At 43.8% G+C, this 18,188-nt stretch overlaps 1 protein-coding gene across 5 annotated transcripts in view; it reads right to left on the minus strand.

Annotated features, from left to right (window-relative positions):
* Positions 1–18,188, minus strand: part of PLA2G7 (phospholipase A2 group VII) — a 38,204-nt gene that overhangs the window by 16,476 nt on the left and 3,540 nt on the right. For 2 of the 5 annotated variants that reach the window (XM_070778070.1, XM_019986169.2), the window contains exon 2: positions 4,962–5,104. The exons of 2 other annotated variants lie outside the window; for them this stretch is intronic. In XM_070778070.1, coding sequence (XP_070634171.1) covers positions 4,962–5,070 — 109 coding nt within the window. In that variant the 5' untranslated portion in view covers positions 5,071–5,104. Of the gene's footprint in view, positions 1–4,961; positions 5,105–10,199; positions 10,356–18,188 lie in introns of all 5 variants that reach the window. One more of the 5 variants, XM_019986170.2, reaches the window with a different exon arrangement.

An 18,188-nucleotide genomic window follows, 5' to 3' on the forward strand; every position in this document is an offset into this window, starting at 1 on the left:
CTGGAAGGATTTAAAGTATGAACCTCACCAGGCAAGTCTTCAAATCCTTCAATGCCTTCCTTCCACCAGTTGTTTTTCCTTGAAGAGAGCATGTATTGGAATCTTTCTGGAAGGCAGTTTGTAGGTTATATTTAAATCCACAATGCCTTCCAGTGTGGGGTGGCTTCTTTTCTCTACTGGGGGATTGAAACTCAGAGAGATTCATAGGTGTACAAGTTAAACCCCAAGTTCCTGGGCACTGTGAGAAAAACCCTCGATGATCTAAAGGTCCATTGCTTCCTACTCTTCTTCTTTTCCCCTGTAAGTTACCTTCCTTCTGTGTGCTCTGGCATTTCTGAGCAACAGTGGGCTGTTCCTTGTATCTGCGCCTGAGTAAATGCTGTTCCCTGCATTTGAAATCCCCGTGGCAAACTCCTATTCAACCTTTAACATCTTGATTGGATGTCAGGTCTTCTCTGAAACCTTCTCTGATTCCTCAGACTCACCCTCAGTATTAAATAAATTCCCTGTATATATTTTTATCTTCCTTCCTATCACATTAGACTAAACTTATGTTTTACTACTCTGTCTCCTAAGAGTATCTCATAAGAGCTGCATCCATATCTTTGTATCCTCGGATCTTTAACACAAAGTCTGGCACAATGATTGGAGCGCAACAAATATTTGTGAAAATGACCAGAACTAAACTTTACACTATCACTGGGTCTCTTCTGTCTCTGTTAAATGCTTTATGACATATATTCTTTTATCCACCCATTCTTGAAATATTTTCTCTCTCTGGTGCCAAAACCCTTCAACACACCTGAAGTCTCACCTGTTCTCCTTTCTAACCCACAATCAAGTCCACATTTAATTTCAGCATGGTGAGACCACATATCAATGCATCTGACTCACTTTTCTAGATTCAGCTAGCCTGCTCCATTCCTTCTTCTGGACTGTGTGAGCTGATTACTTTGCTAGACAGTCTTTTCATGCTTTCTATCACACTCTGCCTCTGCCACGTAGACACTGCGAACTATGTTATATATGGCATGTGACTTCATAGGGCATCTCTCAGAAAGGTGTTGAGTCATGAGAAGAAGTCATTTACATCCTCCACACTTGGGTGTGAAACACCTGCCAGTGAGGAGCCTTTCAGTTCATGAGGCCTTGCTACTTCAAGTTGGTCCATGGACCAGCATCACGGCATCAAACGGAAGATTGGGGATGAGGCTCTTAGGCCTCACCTCAATTCTACTGAATCTGAAAAGTTGTATCGTTTGTCAGAAGCACTGGGCTAAGGTACCAGACCACCTGGCCTGACACACAGTCAGCAATTCATGTTCGAATTGTAGGAGGTAGCTCCAAGGAAGGCAGTGGTTGCAATGAATGGACCCTGGTGCTGGAGCCAAGTGATGCTATCTTGGGTTCCAGTTGTACATCTTACAAGCTATGCTGCTCTGCCCTAGGCATTTTACCCCCTTCTCTGATCCTCATTTGTAAAGTGGGGATACAATCACTTGGCCAGCCCTCGGGACAGCTGTAAGGATCAGTGATCATATAAATCAAGGTAGCTTGACTTGGCCAGTTCAGTTCAGTCACTCAGTCATGTCTAACTCTTTGCAACCCCGTGGACTGCAGTGTGCCAGGCTTCCCTGTCCAACACCAACGCCCAGAACTCACTCAAATTCATGTCCTGACTTGACTTACAGGTGCGTTATGACCACCACCTATAAAAGGCAGACAACTGAGGTTATTTGCCCCTTCCCTAGAGTTAGCTAACTCCGGTTTACCCAAATTCAAGCCCGAAGAGTAGTTTTAGCAGATCTACACTAGATCATGGGCTTCCCGGGTGGTGTGAGTGGTAAAGAACCTGCCTGCCAATGCAGAAGACATAAGAGATGTGGGGTCAATCCCTGGGTCAGGAAGATCCCTTGAAGGAGGCAGACAACCCACTCCAGTATTCTTGCCTGGAGAATCCCACAGACAAAGAAGCCTGGTGGGCTGCAGTCCATGGGGTCACACAGAGTCAGATATGACTGAAGCAACTTAGCAGGCACGCATGCTAGATCATACCATTTTTCTCTGTATAGATACGAAATCCAAGGCATTTCCTCTGAAACAATTCTTTAAAATGCTTTCCCTAAAGGCTAACATTTTAGGGTCTATTTAGAATTACAAAAGGCTTTTTCTCTCCCATTTAAGACTGTCGGCTGAGTGGTCTTTCATAATGTAATAGCAAGACTTCAAGTCCAGAGGACAGAAGGGCAGGCCTGTGATGAGCAGCCTGGGTTCTCCTGTATCCCCTACCCACAGGAACCATGGTGTGGCCACAGGGACTCAAACCACAGTTTGGTGAGGAGCCCCAGAGAACCCACAGCTGCCTGGGAGGTACAACCTCTGGAATTGAGTGTTCAGTTCTAGGGCCATGGGGAGATTCCATGTTGCACAAGGTTCCTCTTATGAGATGTCAGTTCCACCCAGGCTCTGGGAATCTTTCCACTCACCTCAGAGTAACCTGGTCCTCTAAAACCTGCCCTACCAAAAAGCCTCATCCAGCGTTCAGGAGCCCAGGTCAAGGTGAGACTGCAAGACTGCCAGTTCCAGGACGCCTGACCCCTGAGAAGGTCTCAGAAAACTTTAAGCTGGGGTTTGAGTATAGGTCTCCGCGGCCCTGTGGCTGGAGGGCCTCATGTGTGTGTGTGTGTGTGTGTGTGTGTGTGTGTGTGTAACTGATTCACTTTTCTGTATAGGAGAAATTAAATACAACATGTAAATCAACTATATTTCAGTAAAGTTTTAAAAAAAGAAAAGGTTCAGCAGCCCATAGCTAATGGATAGGATTCTGGATTTCCCATTCTCTAGCCATCGATCAGCACACCTCATGAAAAAAAAGAGATAGGTAGGAGACTTGCCAGGTTGCATGGCCACTCTCTAGATGATACTGTTTCATGGTTCAGAACTTATAGATGTCACTTCCTATTTTTCTTCAACTTCATTTTAATAGGCGCATTAGAATCTATGGTATGCTATTAATCTTAGTATACATTTTTGGTGATATTCATTTATCAAATAGTCCCAATGTCTATTTCTGGGGTTGGAGATGGATTGTACAAATGTGAGGAAAATGACCGTCTCTTTATGGTTTTATGTCCTCCATTAACAAATGGGACATCTCTAGCCATGCTGATAAACCTTTTAGCTATATGACCATATTTTCTATGTATTCATTTAGTACGAATGATACAAATAATCATACATTACTTTCATCTTTTATTGAATAAACTATTTCTAATAATTTAAAACATATTCATGCATTCTTTTTTGAGTATTTAGAATGAATGGGCTGGGATGACAGATGAATCAAGCAGTGTCCTCAAATTTCTGCTGGCTCAATAACAGCTTTCAAGTTATTTTCAAACATGGGGGAATAGGGAACATGTTTTGAAATTCCCACCCTGTACCAATATAAAGCACATGATGTAAAAGAATCTGCTCATCACGTCAGATGCCACCTGTTTTCAACCTACAGATAAGACAATAAGAGAATTAATATAACCAGGCTGCAGGCCCCTGAACTCGATTATGAGCCCTCTGTGTTAGTCACCAATGGGGTATGACTCATGCCCCACCTTTCTGGTAAGTATTGTTGCATGAATGGACCTGTGAGATAAGAGGCCATTTCTATGCAAACACAGAAGACCTAGTCTCTCTTCTGCTGTTGTGTTCATTTCCCCAGCTATGAAGTAGGGCCAGATTAGTAAGGCAGTGGGTTATGAAAGATCCTTGGTAAATGTCACAGTCAGGAGTCACCCATCAACCCTGCACACCTAGATCCAGAGAAGTCATGTCTCCCTAGTTGCACAGGTCTGTAGGTTCAGACAGTATAGTACCTTTCAGAGATCACCAACACTGCTCACCCAAGCAGAGGAGAAAATTCCTGAGCCCAACTCTCTGGAATTAGCAAGAATTCTCAAGACTCCAGAAGGAATCACTTTGCAATCAAGGTCCTTTTAGGGGTCATAGATGTCCCTGTCTAGAGATGGCTGTCCCAGTCTGGCCACCACTCCTGGGCTTGACCAAGCCGCCGCCTCCTTTCTTTTGTCAATGTTGCTCAGTTGCTCGGTCGCGTCCGACTCTTTGCGACCCCAAGGACGGCAGTACTCCAGGCTTCCCTGTCCTTCACTATCTCCCAGAGTTTGCTCAAACTCATGTCCATTGAGTTGGTGATGCCATCCAATCATCTCATCCTCTGTCGCCTCCTCTCCTTCCCTCCCCACAAAAGTTAAGAAAGAGCAGGGATGCACATCCATGCTTATCTGGGACTCCAAGTGCCTGCTGGTCCCTGCTTTCCCCTGTCATTAGATAGAAAAGGTTGTCTCCCTCTGGATCCAAACTCTAAATCACCATCTTCTAACACCTTCCCACCATCAACCAGGACTACATCTGTTGATCGAGACACCTGCCTCTTCTTCACCATCTTGGGGGCAGGTTTGGGGTTGCCTCGGAGGGTACTCCAGGAGAGATGTGTTACTGTACCCAGAGGGCATGGGTCAGGGCAGTGATGTAGAAAAAAGGCAGCGTGGACCTTCTCCCCGGTGATTGCAAACTGAGCTTCCAGCTTGTCTGAAAAGGCCTCATCTGAGCAGTCCTGCAGTCTTTTTTCTTTTGGCCGTGCCACATGTGGGATCTTACTTCCCCGACCAGGGATTGAACCCATATACCCTGCACTGGAAGTGCAGAGTCTTAACCACAGGACTGCCAGGGAAGTCCCTGTCTTACAGTTCTGATGTTGAAGAAGAAGGTACTTCTTTCTCTCGGTTAGTAGGAAGAAGAAAGAATGAGGCCCCTCCATTCCCTCAGGAGAATTAAGGATCTCCATCAGCATCTTCTTAGATGATCCCACACATAACTTCCCTGGGGCCACTTCGAGTCTGGCTACAGGTGGATAGTTCAAGCCCTTGAACAAATATACCTCTTACCTGGTGATTCAATATAGGCAACTGGATTCAGGTCTTGCCAGTCAAAAGGATAAACCAGTGCAAGGCAGGTGCAGAGGCAGAAAAGCGCATGCAATTTGGACGGTAACATCTCCGAAGCTGAGCTGCCGTTTCAGCTTAACCTTCTTTAAGGCAAAGAATGACATGGAAAAACAGACATGCAATAAATAGTACTTAAATAGGCTGACCAATCAGTGAGATTAAGGGACTAGTAACATGATTCCATGGGTTATGAAGGGAGAAGATGTTTGGAAAAAAATGGCACATGCATTTTCTATGATAGGTTTTGGGGAGGCACTAGGGTGTTAGGGGTCTTGGTCATGCTGGATTGCAGAGCCCAGAAATAACATTTTTAGGCTGGAATATTAGGTTGTTGGCCACTAGTTTCCTAATTTGTAGCAGTCTAGTTGGGTTATAAAGAAGAGCATCCAACTGTAATAATTATAACAATCACATATCATAATCATACACATGGGCTTGTCAAGCACATAGTAAATCCTCAATGTTTTGGCTAATGTTTCCCTATATTTGTAAAAACAGCAGCTGGGGTTTTTTGTGGTGCTGATGATGTTATATTTGGGTAGAATCTCTATAATTCTGCTCCACTGAGAGTCTCAAGGGGTAGATTGTACTTGCTGTTCCAAGTGTCTAACAGGGGACCTAGCAGGCAGCCAGGGTGGAACAAATGTCAGTGGAACCGGTAAATAAAGTCTGACTCATGGTAATAATAAATTATATTACAGTGAGACTCTTTGCTAACATCTTATCAGCAAAAAACTATCTTGGATCTGTGCCTCATCTGTCCCCTTGCACACTTTCCCCCTCAGCTTTTCAGGGTGATGGAAATGGTCCAAGCCACCACCATCTATCTCCTTGAATTTTGCAGTAACTTCTAACTGGTTTCCCGCAAAGCCTATGGTCAATTCCCAGTATAGCAGCTGGAGTGACAATGCCATTCCTCTTGCTCAAAGCCCCCAGATGACTTCATATCACACAGAGCACAAGCCACAGGCCTTAAAGTAACATTAAAGGCTCTACAGCATGTACCCAACAGACTCCAGATCTGACCCCCGCCCCCAGCCCCTCCTGTACACTCACCCACATACCCGCTGCAGCCACACACCTCCTTTGCCACCAAGCAAACATTCCAGGCATCCAGGAACCCCTACCCCTCCTTGGGATCTGAACCTGTGTCCCTCTTCCAGGAAGGCTCTTTGCTCTGATACCCAAATAACTGGCTCCCTCACTCCTAGGTTTTGGCTTCCATGTTACCCTCTCAATGAGATCTTCCCAGTTGACTACACAAAGCCATTACCAACCATCACCAAAGTTTCCCTGGGCCAGGAAAGGATGTGATCTCTGACCTGGTTCCTCCAGGGTACAAAATGAGAAGACACCTCCCAGCTCAGTGAGCAGAGCTCACCCATCTGGGCACAGTCAGGAGGCGGAGCCACTGGCAGCACAGAAGGCTGGATCCTCTTTGCCCAGCACATTCGGGCCATGCCTCCATCGGGGTACTATATCTGCCCTCTACTGCAATGCTCTGTTGTACAATGTGCAGAATTGCTTACCCCAGTAACCTGTGAGCTTCTCCAAAGCAGGAATTGGTCCCATTTGTCTTTCTATTATTGGTTCTTAACGAAGGGCCCAGGCTATAGTAAGCACTCCTAAATGCTTCCTGAAGGAGGATGAAAGATACTGTCTTCCTTTTGGTTTGGGCCATCAGAAAACTGAGAAACCCATTCACCAACGCTTCAGCACTAGGTTTCCAATACAAAGTGGGTGGGGCCTGGCCTCTTGGACTTTAGTGCCTGCATCCCAACTGCCTGGGTCTGAATCAAGTATGGTTTTCGATGTAACTTCTCTGTTATTTGCTCTGAGGTTTCACCCCCTCCCCACCCTTAAGTATTATTATTAGCCATCTCCTCCCTTAAAAACAGAAGTTACATCGCAAACCATTCAGTTAGAACCCTCTCTGTTCTAGGAATGCTACTTCTTCTTAGAATTTAAAATAAAAATGGGACAACTATTCTCTTGTAAAACATTTTTTTCTCTAACTGCAAGGAAGCAGAAGTCAGTCCTCTCTCAGAAGGTTTAACAGGCAATTCTGGATGAGAAGTCCTTCTGAAACTGAATCACTGATGCTGTGGCCAAGGCCAACTAAGTAATAAAAATATTGTGATATGTATTTTGCATCAGTTTTACATTTTATAAAAAGCTGAATCAGAGCTACTTAGACCAGGAGGGGACTTGATGAGGATTAGATTCTCGAACAGTGAACACACACTCCTGATTAAAGTGTCCTAGGTGTCTGAGAAGAGACTTGGGGTTGGTTTTCTTGCATCTCCCCTTGTTAATTTTGGTTTTGATTGGCTTTAATATTAGGCAGGAACTCTTAAAGATAAAGAAATGTTTTGATTGCAGCTCAGGCCTTCTGAATCCAAATCTTGATGATTGGTTTGGTTAAGAAATAAAAAGAAGGTGATATGAGCATAACTAATTATCTTTTACTTAGCATCTACTGTAGGCCAACACTAGATAGCTGGGTAATTTACGTAACGTCTAGTCCTCACAATAAGGAGTAGGGTTAGGTGGGTATTGTTACCTCCATTTTACAGATAAAACACAGAGGCTTGCATTTGCAGCAACATGGATGGAACTAGAGATGATCATACTAAGCAACGTAAATCATAAAGAGAAAGATAAATATCATATGCTATCACTTATATGTAGAATACAAAATACGACGCAAATGAACTTATCCATGAAAGAGAAACAGGCTCACAAACATACAGAATAGACATGTGGTTGCCCAGCAGGGTGGGAGAGGGAAGGATGAGGAGTCTGGGCTTAGCAGCTGCAAACTTCCATATATAGGATGGATAAACAAGATCCTACTGTATAGCCCAGGGAACTATATCCAATAGCCTGTGATAACCCATAAGGGAAAAGAATACGAAAAAGAATATATAATTGAATCACTTTGCTGTATAACAGGAATTAACACAACATTGTCAATGAGCTATATTTCAATAAAATTTAAAAATAAAAACAAACAAAACCCACTGAGGCTTGGAGAGATTGGCTTACTCTTGTATTGACTGGTGGGTTTCAGTGACTTCACTATCAAGTCCCGCCCTCTGAGGCATGTGAGAAAAAAATAATCAGTATATAGGCTCTACTTTTTACTTGAACATGCACATTTATACATAAATATAAAAAATAAAATCTGGATGAATATAAAGCCAGAATATTCTCAATGGTTACATTTAAGGGGCAAGATTACAGGTGATTTTTGTTTTCCTTTTTCACATGTGCTTTTCTAATCTTTCAACAGTGAACAAGCATCACTTGGGTAGGAAAAAAAAAGGAAACAAAACCCTAGCTCTTTCCTTGAGCAACTAAATCTAAATCGATGGCTTCCTGCCAGAAATAAGCTATACTCTTAGATATGCTGGGCTTCCCGGTGGCTCAGACAGTAAAGAATCCGGGTTCAATCTCTGAGTTGGGAAGATCCCCTGGAGAAGAAATGGCAACCCATTCCAGTATTCTTGCCTGGAGAATTCCATGGACAGAGGAGCCTGGCAGGCTTACAGTCCATGGGGTCGCAAAGATTCAGACATGACTGAGCAACTAACACTTGCACTTAGATATTTTAGGTCCAATTTAGGGATAACGTTAGATTGGAGACTTTGCTTTAGAGCACTAATTTTAGGAGAAAGATATGCTTTAGTTTCAGTTTCAAAAACTGGAATAGGTTTTTCAAAATTTCAAATAGGACCCATGAGCTAGTCATTGTACTAGGCTTTTAAGGGAGTCCCAGTGTGTGGAATACGAGCGTGTTTTCCTGCATGGGTACGGAGTGGGGATGAAGTGTAGGATGACAAACAAAAGAGAAACATGCTTCAAAGAGTGCCCTGTTAAAAAAAAAATAGGGACTTCCCTGGTGGCCCAGCGGTTAAGAATCCATCTTCCATTGCAGGGGATTCGGGTTCAATCCCTGGTCACAGGACTAAGATCCCACATGTTGCGGAGCAACTAAGCCTGCACGCCACAAGTAGGGAGACCACACATTGCAACAAAGAGCCAAAAAAACAAAAGCGTGCCCAGTTTTGGACTTCCCCAGTGGTTCGGTGATTAAGACTCCGGGCCTCCCCTGCAGGGGATGCAGTAGGTACAATCCCTGGTCAGGGAACTAAGATCCCATCCCACATGCCTCACTGAACAGACAAAAATGTAAAACGTCTAAAAATTTTAAAAAGTGTGCCCAATTTTGTGATCTAGATGAAGATGGAGGTAATCTACTCTGGTTCAGGTGAAGTTAGGAGACACTAATTAGTCCAATTCTGTTGTTTTATAAACAAAGAAACTGAGGCCCAGAGAGGGGAAGCAACTTGCAGGAACAACACAGTAAGTTAGTGGCCACTTTAAGATCAGAAGATCTCATTCCCTGATCACCCAGTCATCAGATTCGCAGCAGCAGTGAGCCCTCCCCAGTAGGTGAGGAGTGAAGAATGTGGATCCTGTGGAGATCTGGACAGGAAATTCCCCTGGGCAATGGGAAGGGCCTGAGTTTGCAGTCAGAAGGATCAACTCCAGGCCAATCATTGGGTATCTGGAACCTAAATCGCCTAATCATTGAAATGAAAGAAACAACCTTATCTTGTAGAGTTGATGAGGTGAGAAAATGCCAACCATCAAGCCAGCAGAGTGCCCTTTTCCCTTCTTCCCCAGAAACAAGATTAGCTCCACTGGAAGCAAAGTAGGTTCGATTCTCGAGATTACCTTCTAAGAAAGACCCCAGTGATCCGAAAGCCAGTAACTGTGTCCTGCCAAGCTGTCAACACAGCATCAGTGCTGCAGGCTCTGGCTCCATCAGGTTTCTCACCCTCTGCATCACTGACACTTGTGTGTGCATGTGTGCATGCTCAGTCACTTCAGTCGTGTCCAACTCTTTGCAACCCTATAGACTATAGCCGGCCAGGCTCTTCAATACATGGGATTCTCCAGGCAAGAATACTGGAGTGGGTTGCCATGCCCTCCTCCAGGGGATCTTCTGGACCCAGGGATCGAACTCATGTTTCCTGAATTGCAGGCAGATTCTTTATTGCTGAGCCACCGGGAAGCCCATCATTGACACTTGGGACCAGGTAATTCCTGGGAATGGGGTCTGTTCTGTGTATCGTAGGATGTTTAGCAGCATCCCTGACCTCTACTCACCAGATGCCAGTGGTAGCGCCCCCTCCCTTTACTTGTGACAAGCAAAAATGTCTCCAAACATTGCCAAGTAACTTCTGCGGCAGGGAGGAACTGCCTCCAGTTGAGAACCCTGGGCTACATAATGGGCAAGCGAGCACAGGCATGGGTCTGTCTTACCTAGGAGATGAGACAAAACCATACACTTAGAAACAGTGTGGAAAACCATCTTCGTATGTGTGTGTTTGTGTGTGTGTGTGTGTGCATGTGCTCAGTCATGTCTGACTCTTTGTGACCCCGTGGACTGTAGCCCACCAGGCTCCTCTGTCCATGGAATTCTATAGGCAAGAATACTGGAGTGGGTAGCTGTTCCCTTCTCCAGAGGATCTTTATGACCCAGAAATTGAACCTGGCTCTCCAGCACTGCAGGCAGATTCTTTACCGTCTGAGCTACCAGGGAAGCCATCTACTTTAAGACAAATAACTATAACTCTGAGCCCTCTTGCAAAGCAGGCAGGTGTATCTAAGTATTCCGTGTATGTGCTGGTTTAGATTTACAAAGATACGTGAATTCTTCATCAGTGAATTCCATATGTGATATGTATGCATCACTGCATTTGCTTTTCATCTTATTCTCCAATTAATCTAGTTGGGGATCTTCCCATGATGCCCTTGCCCAGAAGCCCCACCCCTTCCCACAATGCCCACAGGACTGTGTGTTCACCTCTGACAGTGCTGACTTAACCACAACAGCCTATCCACCAGACCACCCATTCAACCATCCACCCATTCAAACATCTACAGAGCACCACGTGCTGAGTACTAAGCAACCATAAGCACATGAAACCCCATGTAGGGGTTCTTGTCCATTTTCCCCCAAATGGAATGCAGCTGCTCCCACTAAAGATCCAGTACCCTTCATCTTTTTAAATTTCTCATAGTTCTACGTACTTGGTGGGGGAGGTCCTTAACAATGTTCCTCTGGTTTCGGATTCACTTCTCTAGCTTTATTGCTTAAAGTAAGCTGTTTTATTCTTGTATGTGATTTTATTATAAGAAGCCACCCATCTTCTGTGGAGGTATCACACAATTTAGGTAAATACAACCCAACGCTTCCCATGTTGCTAAAAGGAAAACAGCGCTTCTTGCTTTTCCAAACAAAGAACTACTGTAATTCTCTAAGTCACTGGTTTGCTGGGACACTGGCTTCTTTTATCTTCTGAGACCTTTGGGAGGATGACCGTAAGGCTCTCGTATCTGAACACAGAGGAATAATTCATAAGAAGTCTTTCATTTCTCCCAGTCCTCTTTTCACAGAAAAGTGCCTTTTTCTCAACTGTGGGATACAGCTTAGCTGGAAATGTATTTACATGGACCAACTAGGACCCTGAAAAGTCTAATATTGACTTTGGACATTTACAACAGGGAATCCAAAGTGACACACAGTCTTCCCAATCACAATGTATGAAAATCCACCACCACCACCAGCCAAAATAATCTTTTCTTTGAGAAAGATGTAACTGGACAGACAGCAATAACTAGTAAACAAAAAGCTGGGAACACAGGACTTATTTATTCCCTAACAGTGCCAAATTTACCGAAGCAAAACCAGCGATTCTAATGGGGGTATAAAAGCCATCCTGATTATTGGATGGTAATCTGGCAAGACTTCCAACTGTCCATATCCTTTGATCTTTTCACTACTTTTCTGAGATAGGCACAGCACACAAATCTTATACACAGGGAAGTAAAATCCTAAAAATGGTATACCCCTTCATTTATTCTAACTCTAGAAGAATCAACACATGGAAACCCTACAGATGTCAAACAGTAAAGGAATGCCATAAATAGGATTATATTCAGTTATTTTTCTATAAGTGACATTTTAAGCAACTATATCCTTGTTTAATGAAGAAAAATATTTACTCCATTCTGAAACAGGCTAAAGGCAACTTGAACATCAGACTACAGCAGCAATTCTCAACCAGGGCAACTTTATTCCCCAGGGGACATCTGGCAATGTCTGGAGATGTTCAAGCTGGTTTTAGAAAAGGCAGAGGAACCAGAGATTAAATTGCCAACATCCTCTGGATCATCAAAAAAGCAAGAGAGTTCCAGAAAAACATCTATTTCTGCTTTATTGACTATGCCAGAGCCTTTGACTGTGTGGATCACAGTAAACTGTGGAAAATTCTGAAAGAGATGGGAATATCAGACCACCTGACCTGCCTCTTGAGAAACCTATATGCAGGTCAGGAAGCAACAGTTAGAACTGGACACGGAACAACAGACTGGTTCCAAATAGGAAAAGGAGTACGTCAAGGCTGCATATTGTCACCCTGCTTATTTAACTTCTATGCAGAGTACATCATGAGAAACGCTGGGCTTGAAGATGCACAAGCTGGAATCAAGATTGCCGGGAGAAATACTAATAACCTCAGATATGCAGATGACACCACCCTTATGGCAAAAAGTGAAGAGGAACTAAAGAGCCTCTTGATGAAAGTGAAAGAGGAGAGTGAAAAAGTTGGCTTAAAGCTCACATTCAGAAAACGAAGATCATGGCATCTGGTCCCATCACTTCATGGGAAATAGATGGGGAAACAGTGGAAACAGCATCAGACTTTATTTTTCTGGGCTCCAAAATCACTGCAGATGGTGACTGCAGCCATGAAATTAAAAGACACTTACTCCTTGGAAGGAAAGTTATGACCAACCTAGATAGCATATTCAAAAGCAGAGACATTACTTTGCCAACAAAGGTCCATTTAGTCAAGGCTATGGTTTTTCCAGTGGTCATGTATGGATGTGAGAGTTGGACTGTGAAGAAAGCTAAGCGCCAAAGAATTGATGCTTTCGAACTGCGGTGCTGGAAAAGACTCTTGAGAGTCCCTTGGACTGCAAGGAGATCCAACCAGTCCATTCTGAAGGAGATCAGCCCTGAGATTTCTTTGGAAGGAATGATCCTAAAGCTGAAACTCCAGCACTTTGGCTACCTCATGCGAAGAGTTGACTCATTGGAAAAGACTCTGATGCTGGGAGGGATTGGGGGCAGGAGGAGAAGGGGATGACAGAGGATGAGACGGCTGGATGGCATCACTGACTCGATGGACGTGAGTCTGAGTGAACTCCGGGAGTTGGTGATGGACAGGGAGGCCTGGCGTGCTGTGATTCATGGGGTGGCAAAGAGTTGGACACGACTGATCGACTGAACTGAACTGAACCTATGCTAATGCTATGCTAAGTCACTTCAGTCGTGTCCGACTCTGTGTGACCCCATAGACGGCAGCCACTAGGCTCCCCCGTCCCTGGGATTCTCCAGGCAAGAACACTGGAGTGGCTTGCCATTTCCTTCTCCATTGCATGAAAGTGAAAAGTGAAAGCGAAGTTGCTCAGTCATGTCCGACTCTTAGAGACCCCATGGACTGCAGCCTACCAGGCTCCTCTGTCCATGGGATTTTCCAGGCAAGAGTACTGGAGTGGGGTGCCATTGCCTTCTCCGCTGGAAACATTTTTGGTTGTCAGAACTGAGAGGTGACTATTACTGGCATCTAGAGGGCAGAGACCATGAATGATGCTAAACATCTTACAATACACAGGACAGACCCACAACACAGACATTTATAGCTCAAAATGCAAACAATGCTGAGATGGAGAGACCTTGGTATAAAAGGATACGGGTGAAACCGTATCCTTTAATAATAAACCATATTCTTTAATAATAAAGAATATTTATTCTATTCTGAAACAGGCTATAGGAAGGTAGATGCCTGGTAAATACAAGGAAGAACTTTTAACATAATCAGGTAATTTATGATGTATTCCTTACAATGTAGAGAGAGCTCACTATCATATAAAGGATTCTAATGGAGCTAACTGGTCCTATACCGGGATGCTGAAAAAGGTAGAGGTCCTTGGGTGTAGTTGGACTCTGAGTTTTCACCTTTAGTAAAGATATGCTGCTGCTGCAGCTAAGTCGCTTCAGTCGTGTCCGACTCTTTTCGAACCCATAGACGGCAGCCCACCAGGCCCCGCCGTCCCTGGGATTCTCCAGGCAAGAACACTGGAATGGGTTGCCATTTCCTCCTCCAATGAATGAAAGTGAAAAGCCAAAGTGAAGTCGCTCAGTCATGTCTGACTCTTAGAGACTCCATGGACTGCAGCCTACCAGGCTCCTCCGTCCATGGGATTTTCCAGGCAAGAGTACTGGAGTGGGGTGCCATTGCCTTCTCCTAGTAAAGATATATGATTCCATTTAAAAGTGTCAGCAAACATTTCCTGCTGCTGCTAAGTTGCTTCAGTCGTGTCCGACTCTGTGCGACCCCATAGACGGCAGCCTGCCAGGCTCCACCATCCCTGGGATTCTCCAGGCAAGAACACTGGAGTGGGTTGCCATTTCCTTCTCCAATGCATGAAAGGGAAAGGTGAAAGTGAAGTCGCTCAGTCGTGTCCAACTCTTTGCGACCCCATGGACTGCAGCCTACCAGGCTCCTCCATCCATGGGATTTTCCAAGCAAGAGTACTTATTATTATTGAAACTAGGAAAGAGAAAACACAATACCTGCTCTACTAATTTGTTTTATTTCTACCATATTAGCTAATAGGATCAAAACTTAATATGGACATTATCCCAAATGTGCAATATGCAAGTGACTTCTGCAGAAAAGTCTAAAGCCTCTTATCCTGGGCACAAGCTGATACAGTTCTTGTGCAATCATTTCACAACCTAAGAAAAGAGATATGGCCAAAAAAAAAAGAAGCAGCAGTTCCCTATTGTGGAACCAATTTCGTGATTCTACTCATATTTAGAACACTGGAGCTCATTTGCCTCCACTTTGCAAATATCCATATGTTTGCTGCCGTCTGTGGTTTTCAAATCACAAACGGTTAAGTTATCTAAGATCTCTGGGCCGTTTGCAGCCATATTGGAAGCATTCTGGTACTTTCCGTGCCAGTTAAACCACATCTCATTGAACTAGCAGAGCTTTAAAGGCTTCGACAAATGACAGTTTACTTAAAGGGACAATAACCCAGCAATAACCAAACAGATGAGGGAACAAGGCAACAAGTCACATGAGGAGCTGTTGAAGGAAACAGGGATGTTTACACTGGGGGAAACCCAGATGGCACATGACAGCCACAGTTCCATGGAAAAGGGATGAGTCCTACGTGGACCCAGACTGTAGAACTCTGTTAGCTGGAGCTCTTGGACAAGTACCACATTCTCTCTATCACAGGAGCAGTTGAAGCGCACATCTGCGGAACACCATCAAGCATACTGGAGAAGGAATTCCTGCATTTGGATAAGGGTGAATGTGAACTGGACAGGCCAGACTAGATAACCCTAACCCTAGGGCTCCCAGTTAGGTAACTTAAGTGAGCTCAACAGACCCTGTGTAATAGAAAAACTATGGTGGGGGCTGCGGTAGATGGGGCCATCTGAAAGGGCCCAGGTATATCGCAGTTGGTTGCTGTCATGTGGGAATGAGCTCTTCAAGTTACCAGATCTTCATTTTTTTTTTTTCAATTAAAGCCAGAAAACCATGCTACTGCTAAGTCACTTCAGTCGTGTCCGACTCTGTGAGACTCCATAGATGGCAGCCCACCAGGCTCCCCCACCCCTGGGATTCTCCAGGCAAGAACACTGGAGTGGGTTGTCATTTCCTTCTCCAATGCATGAAAGTGAAAAGTGAAAGTGAAGTTGCTCAGTCGTGTCCGACCCTCAGCGACCCCATGGACTGCAGCCTTCCAGGTTCCTCTGTCCATGGGATTTTCCAGGCAGGAGTACTGGAGTGGGGTGTCATTGTATGTAAAACCTATTGATTTTTAAAGAAGAGCACCTAATCCAATATTTCAAAGCATTATATAAGTTAAACAGAAAATGCTGTGGCCTCTGGGAGAAACTGTAATGTCTTCCTTAAAGATGCCCTAACCACCCTCAACCCTAAGGGACTCTGATAGTAAATAAGGCAAGAGAGAAAGCGTACAGATTCTAGAATTACGGTCACATCTTGTCTGCAATTTGAATCACCAGTCTGACCACTTCAAGGTCAGATGAGCCGACCAATCAATAATTAATAAGGTCTGGCAAGGGGAAGCTAACTGGGGAACCACTAAGTCACTGAGAACTGCATTGCACAAGATGTAAATGAGGAAAGGCTTCTATTTCCCTCTAACAGACACCTTTTCTTCTAGTATGCTGCATGTCAAAATGAGGCAGGGAAGAGAAACAGATTTTCTCAGCTGTCTGGCTGCTGAGAAGGTCAGGCCTACCGTAGCTGGTAAACAACTTTGAAACTCTTGCCTGGCCCCCAGAAACTGTGATCAACTAGGGAAAATTCAAGAGTTTCCTCTGAGAGAGGACGCTTCGCTAAGGGAAATAATCCTATTCAGCCCTGGTTCCCAGCCCACTCCAGAAATTCTGCTGTCATGTATAGGTTTTCAGTTGTCAACAGATCTTTGCACACACACATATCTGTACCCAGCCATATCCAGCACAAAGACAAATCTGCCAAATTAAAAAAAAAAAATAGTTTCCAAGTCTAGCTTCTATTCTGAATTTTATCTGATTACATTAAAATTTTAAAAGTAAGCTGGCTAAAATAAATAAATAAGGCAACAATACTCCAATACAAAATAATTAAATAAAAAAGTAAGCTGGCTATACAATACAGTATTTTTAACTATAGTCATCACGCTATGTATGATATCCCCAGGGCTTATATATTTTATAACTGGATGTTTGAGCCTTTTGACCATCATTGCTCATTTCTGAATTTTAGTTTATACTGAATATCAGTTTAATAAACTACCTTTTATCCCACATTAAAATTTTTGATGGAGTATGTTTAAAAAGCAAACTGGCTATTATGTTAGCATTAATTTCCCTGCCTTCTATGATGGTATGTTTCATTAGTAATTCTTGATTTAGGTTTTTCAACACCCTGAGCAGAGCAAAATATTTTTTTATGTTTAGTAAATTATATTTATGGAAAAGAATAAATAAAAAGACATTGAAACTGGTATAAAATGTTGGCAAATGAAGCACAAGGAATTCAAAGTAGCATAATATTAGCATATTAGAATAGTAACAAAATCTTACATTACTTCATTTTAAAATTTTTATTGGAGTACAACTGCTTTATAATGTTGTGTTAGTTCCTCCTATACAGCAAAATGAATCAGCCATACTTATACACAGCTGTTTATTCTTAGTCACATCCAACTCTTTGCAACCTTCTGGGTAACCCACCAGGCTAAAGCCCACCAGGCTCCTGTCCATGGGAAGAATACTGGAGTGGGTTGCCACCTTCTCCTTCAGGTGATCTTCCTGACCCAGGGATCGAATCCACATCTCCTGTGTCTCCTGCACTGCAGGCAGATTTTTTACCTGCTGAGCCACCAGGGAAGCCCACTTATACATCCATCATCTCCCTTTTGGACTTCCTCACCATTCAGGTCGCCACAGTGGATTGAGTAGAGCTCCCTGTGCTATACAGTAGGTGCTCATTAGTTATCTATTTTATATACAGTATCAATAGTGTATAGTGTCAACTCCAATCTCCCAATTCCTCGCACTCACCCCCCTACCTGCTTGGTATCCATACAGCTGTTCTCTGTGTCTGTGTCTCTATTTCTGCTTTGCAAATAGGACTGCTTTACTTTAAAGAACATATTCATTAGCTTATTCGTTTTTGCAAGATGAGTGGACCAGACATAGCAATGTCATCTCACTATGCAGATGGGAAATTTGAGACAGAAACATGAAGTGACTTCCATTCTGCCCCAAAACACAGACTGCTCCCACACCCTGGTAAATCTCCATAATAAATATACCTGGAGACAGTTTCATCACCTCTCCTCTTCTCCTCCTATTACCCATCCTCCACAGAGCACCCAGAGGAACCCTCAAGAAAAATGTAAATCTACCAAGTCTTGCCTCCGCTCAAGGCTACCCACTGCACTTGAAACAAAGTCCAAACTGCTTACCTCAGCCTCCCAGTCTCTGCCCAG

Source organism: Bos indicus, chromosome 23 (assembly GCF_029378745.1).
Source record: "Bos indicus isolate NIAB-ARS_2022 breed Sahiwal x Tharparkar chromosome 23, NIAB-ARS_B.indTharparkar_mat_pri_1.0, whole genome shotgun sequence".
Lineage (NCBI taxonomy): Eukaryota > Metazoa > Chordata > Mammalia > Artiodactyla > Bovidae > Bos > Bos indicus.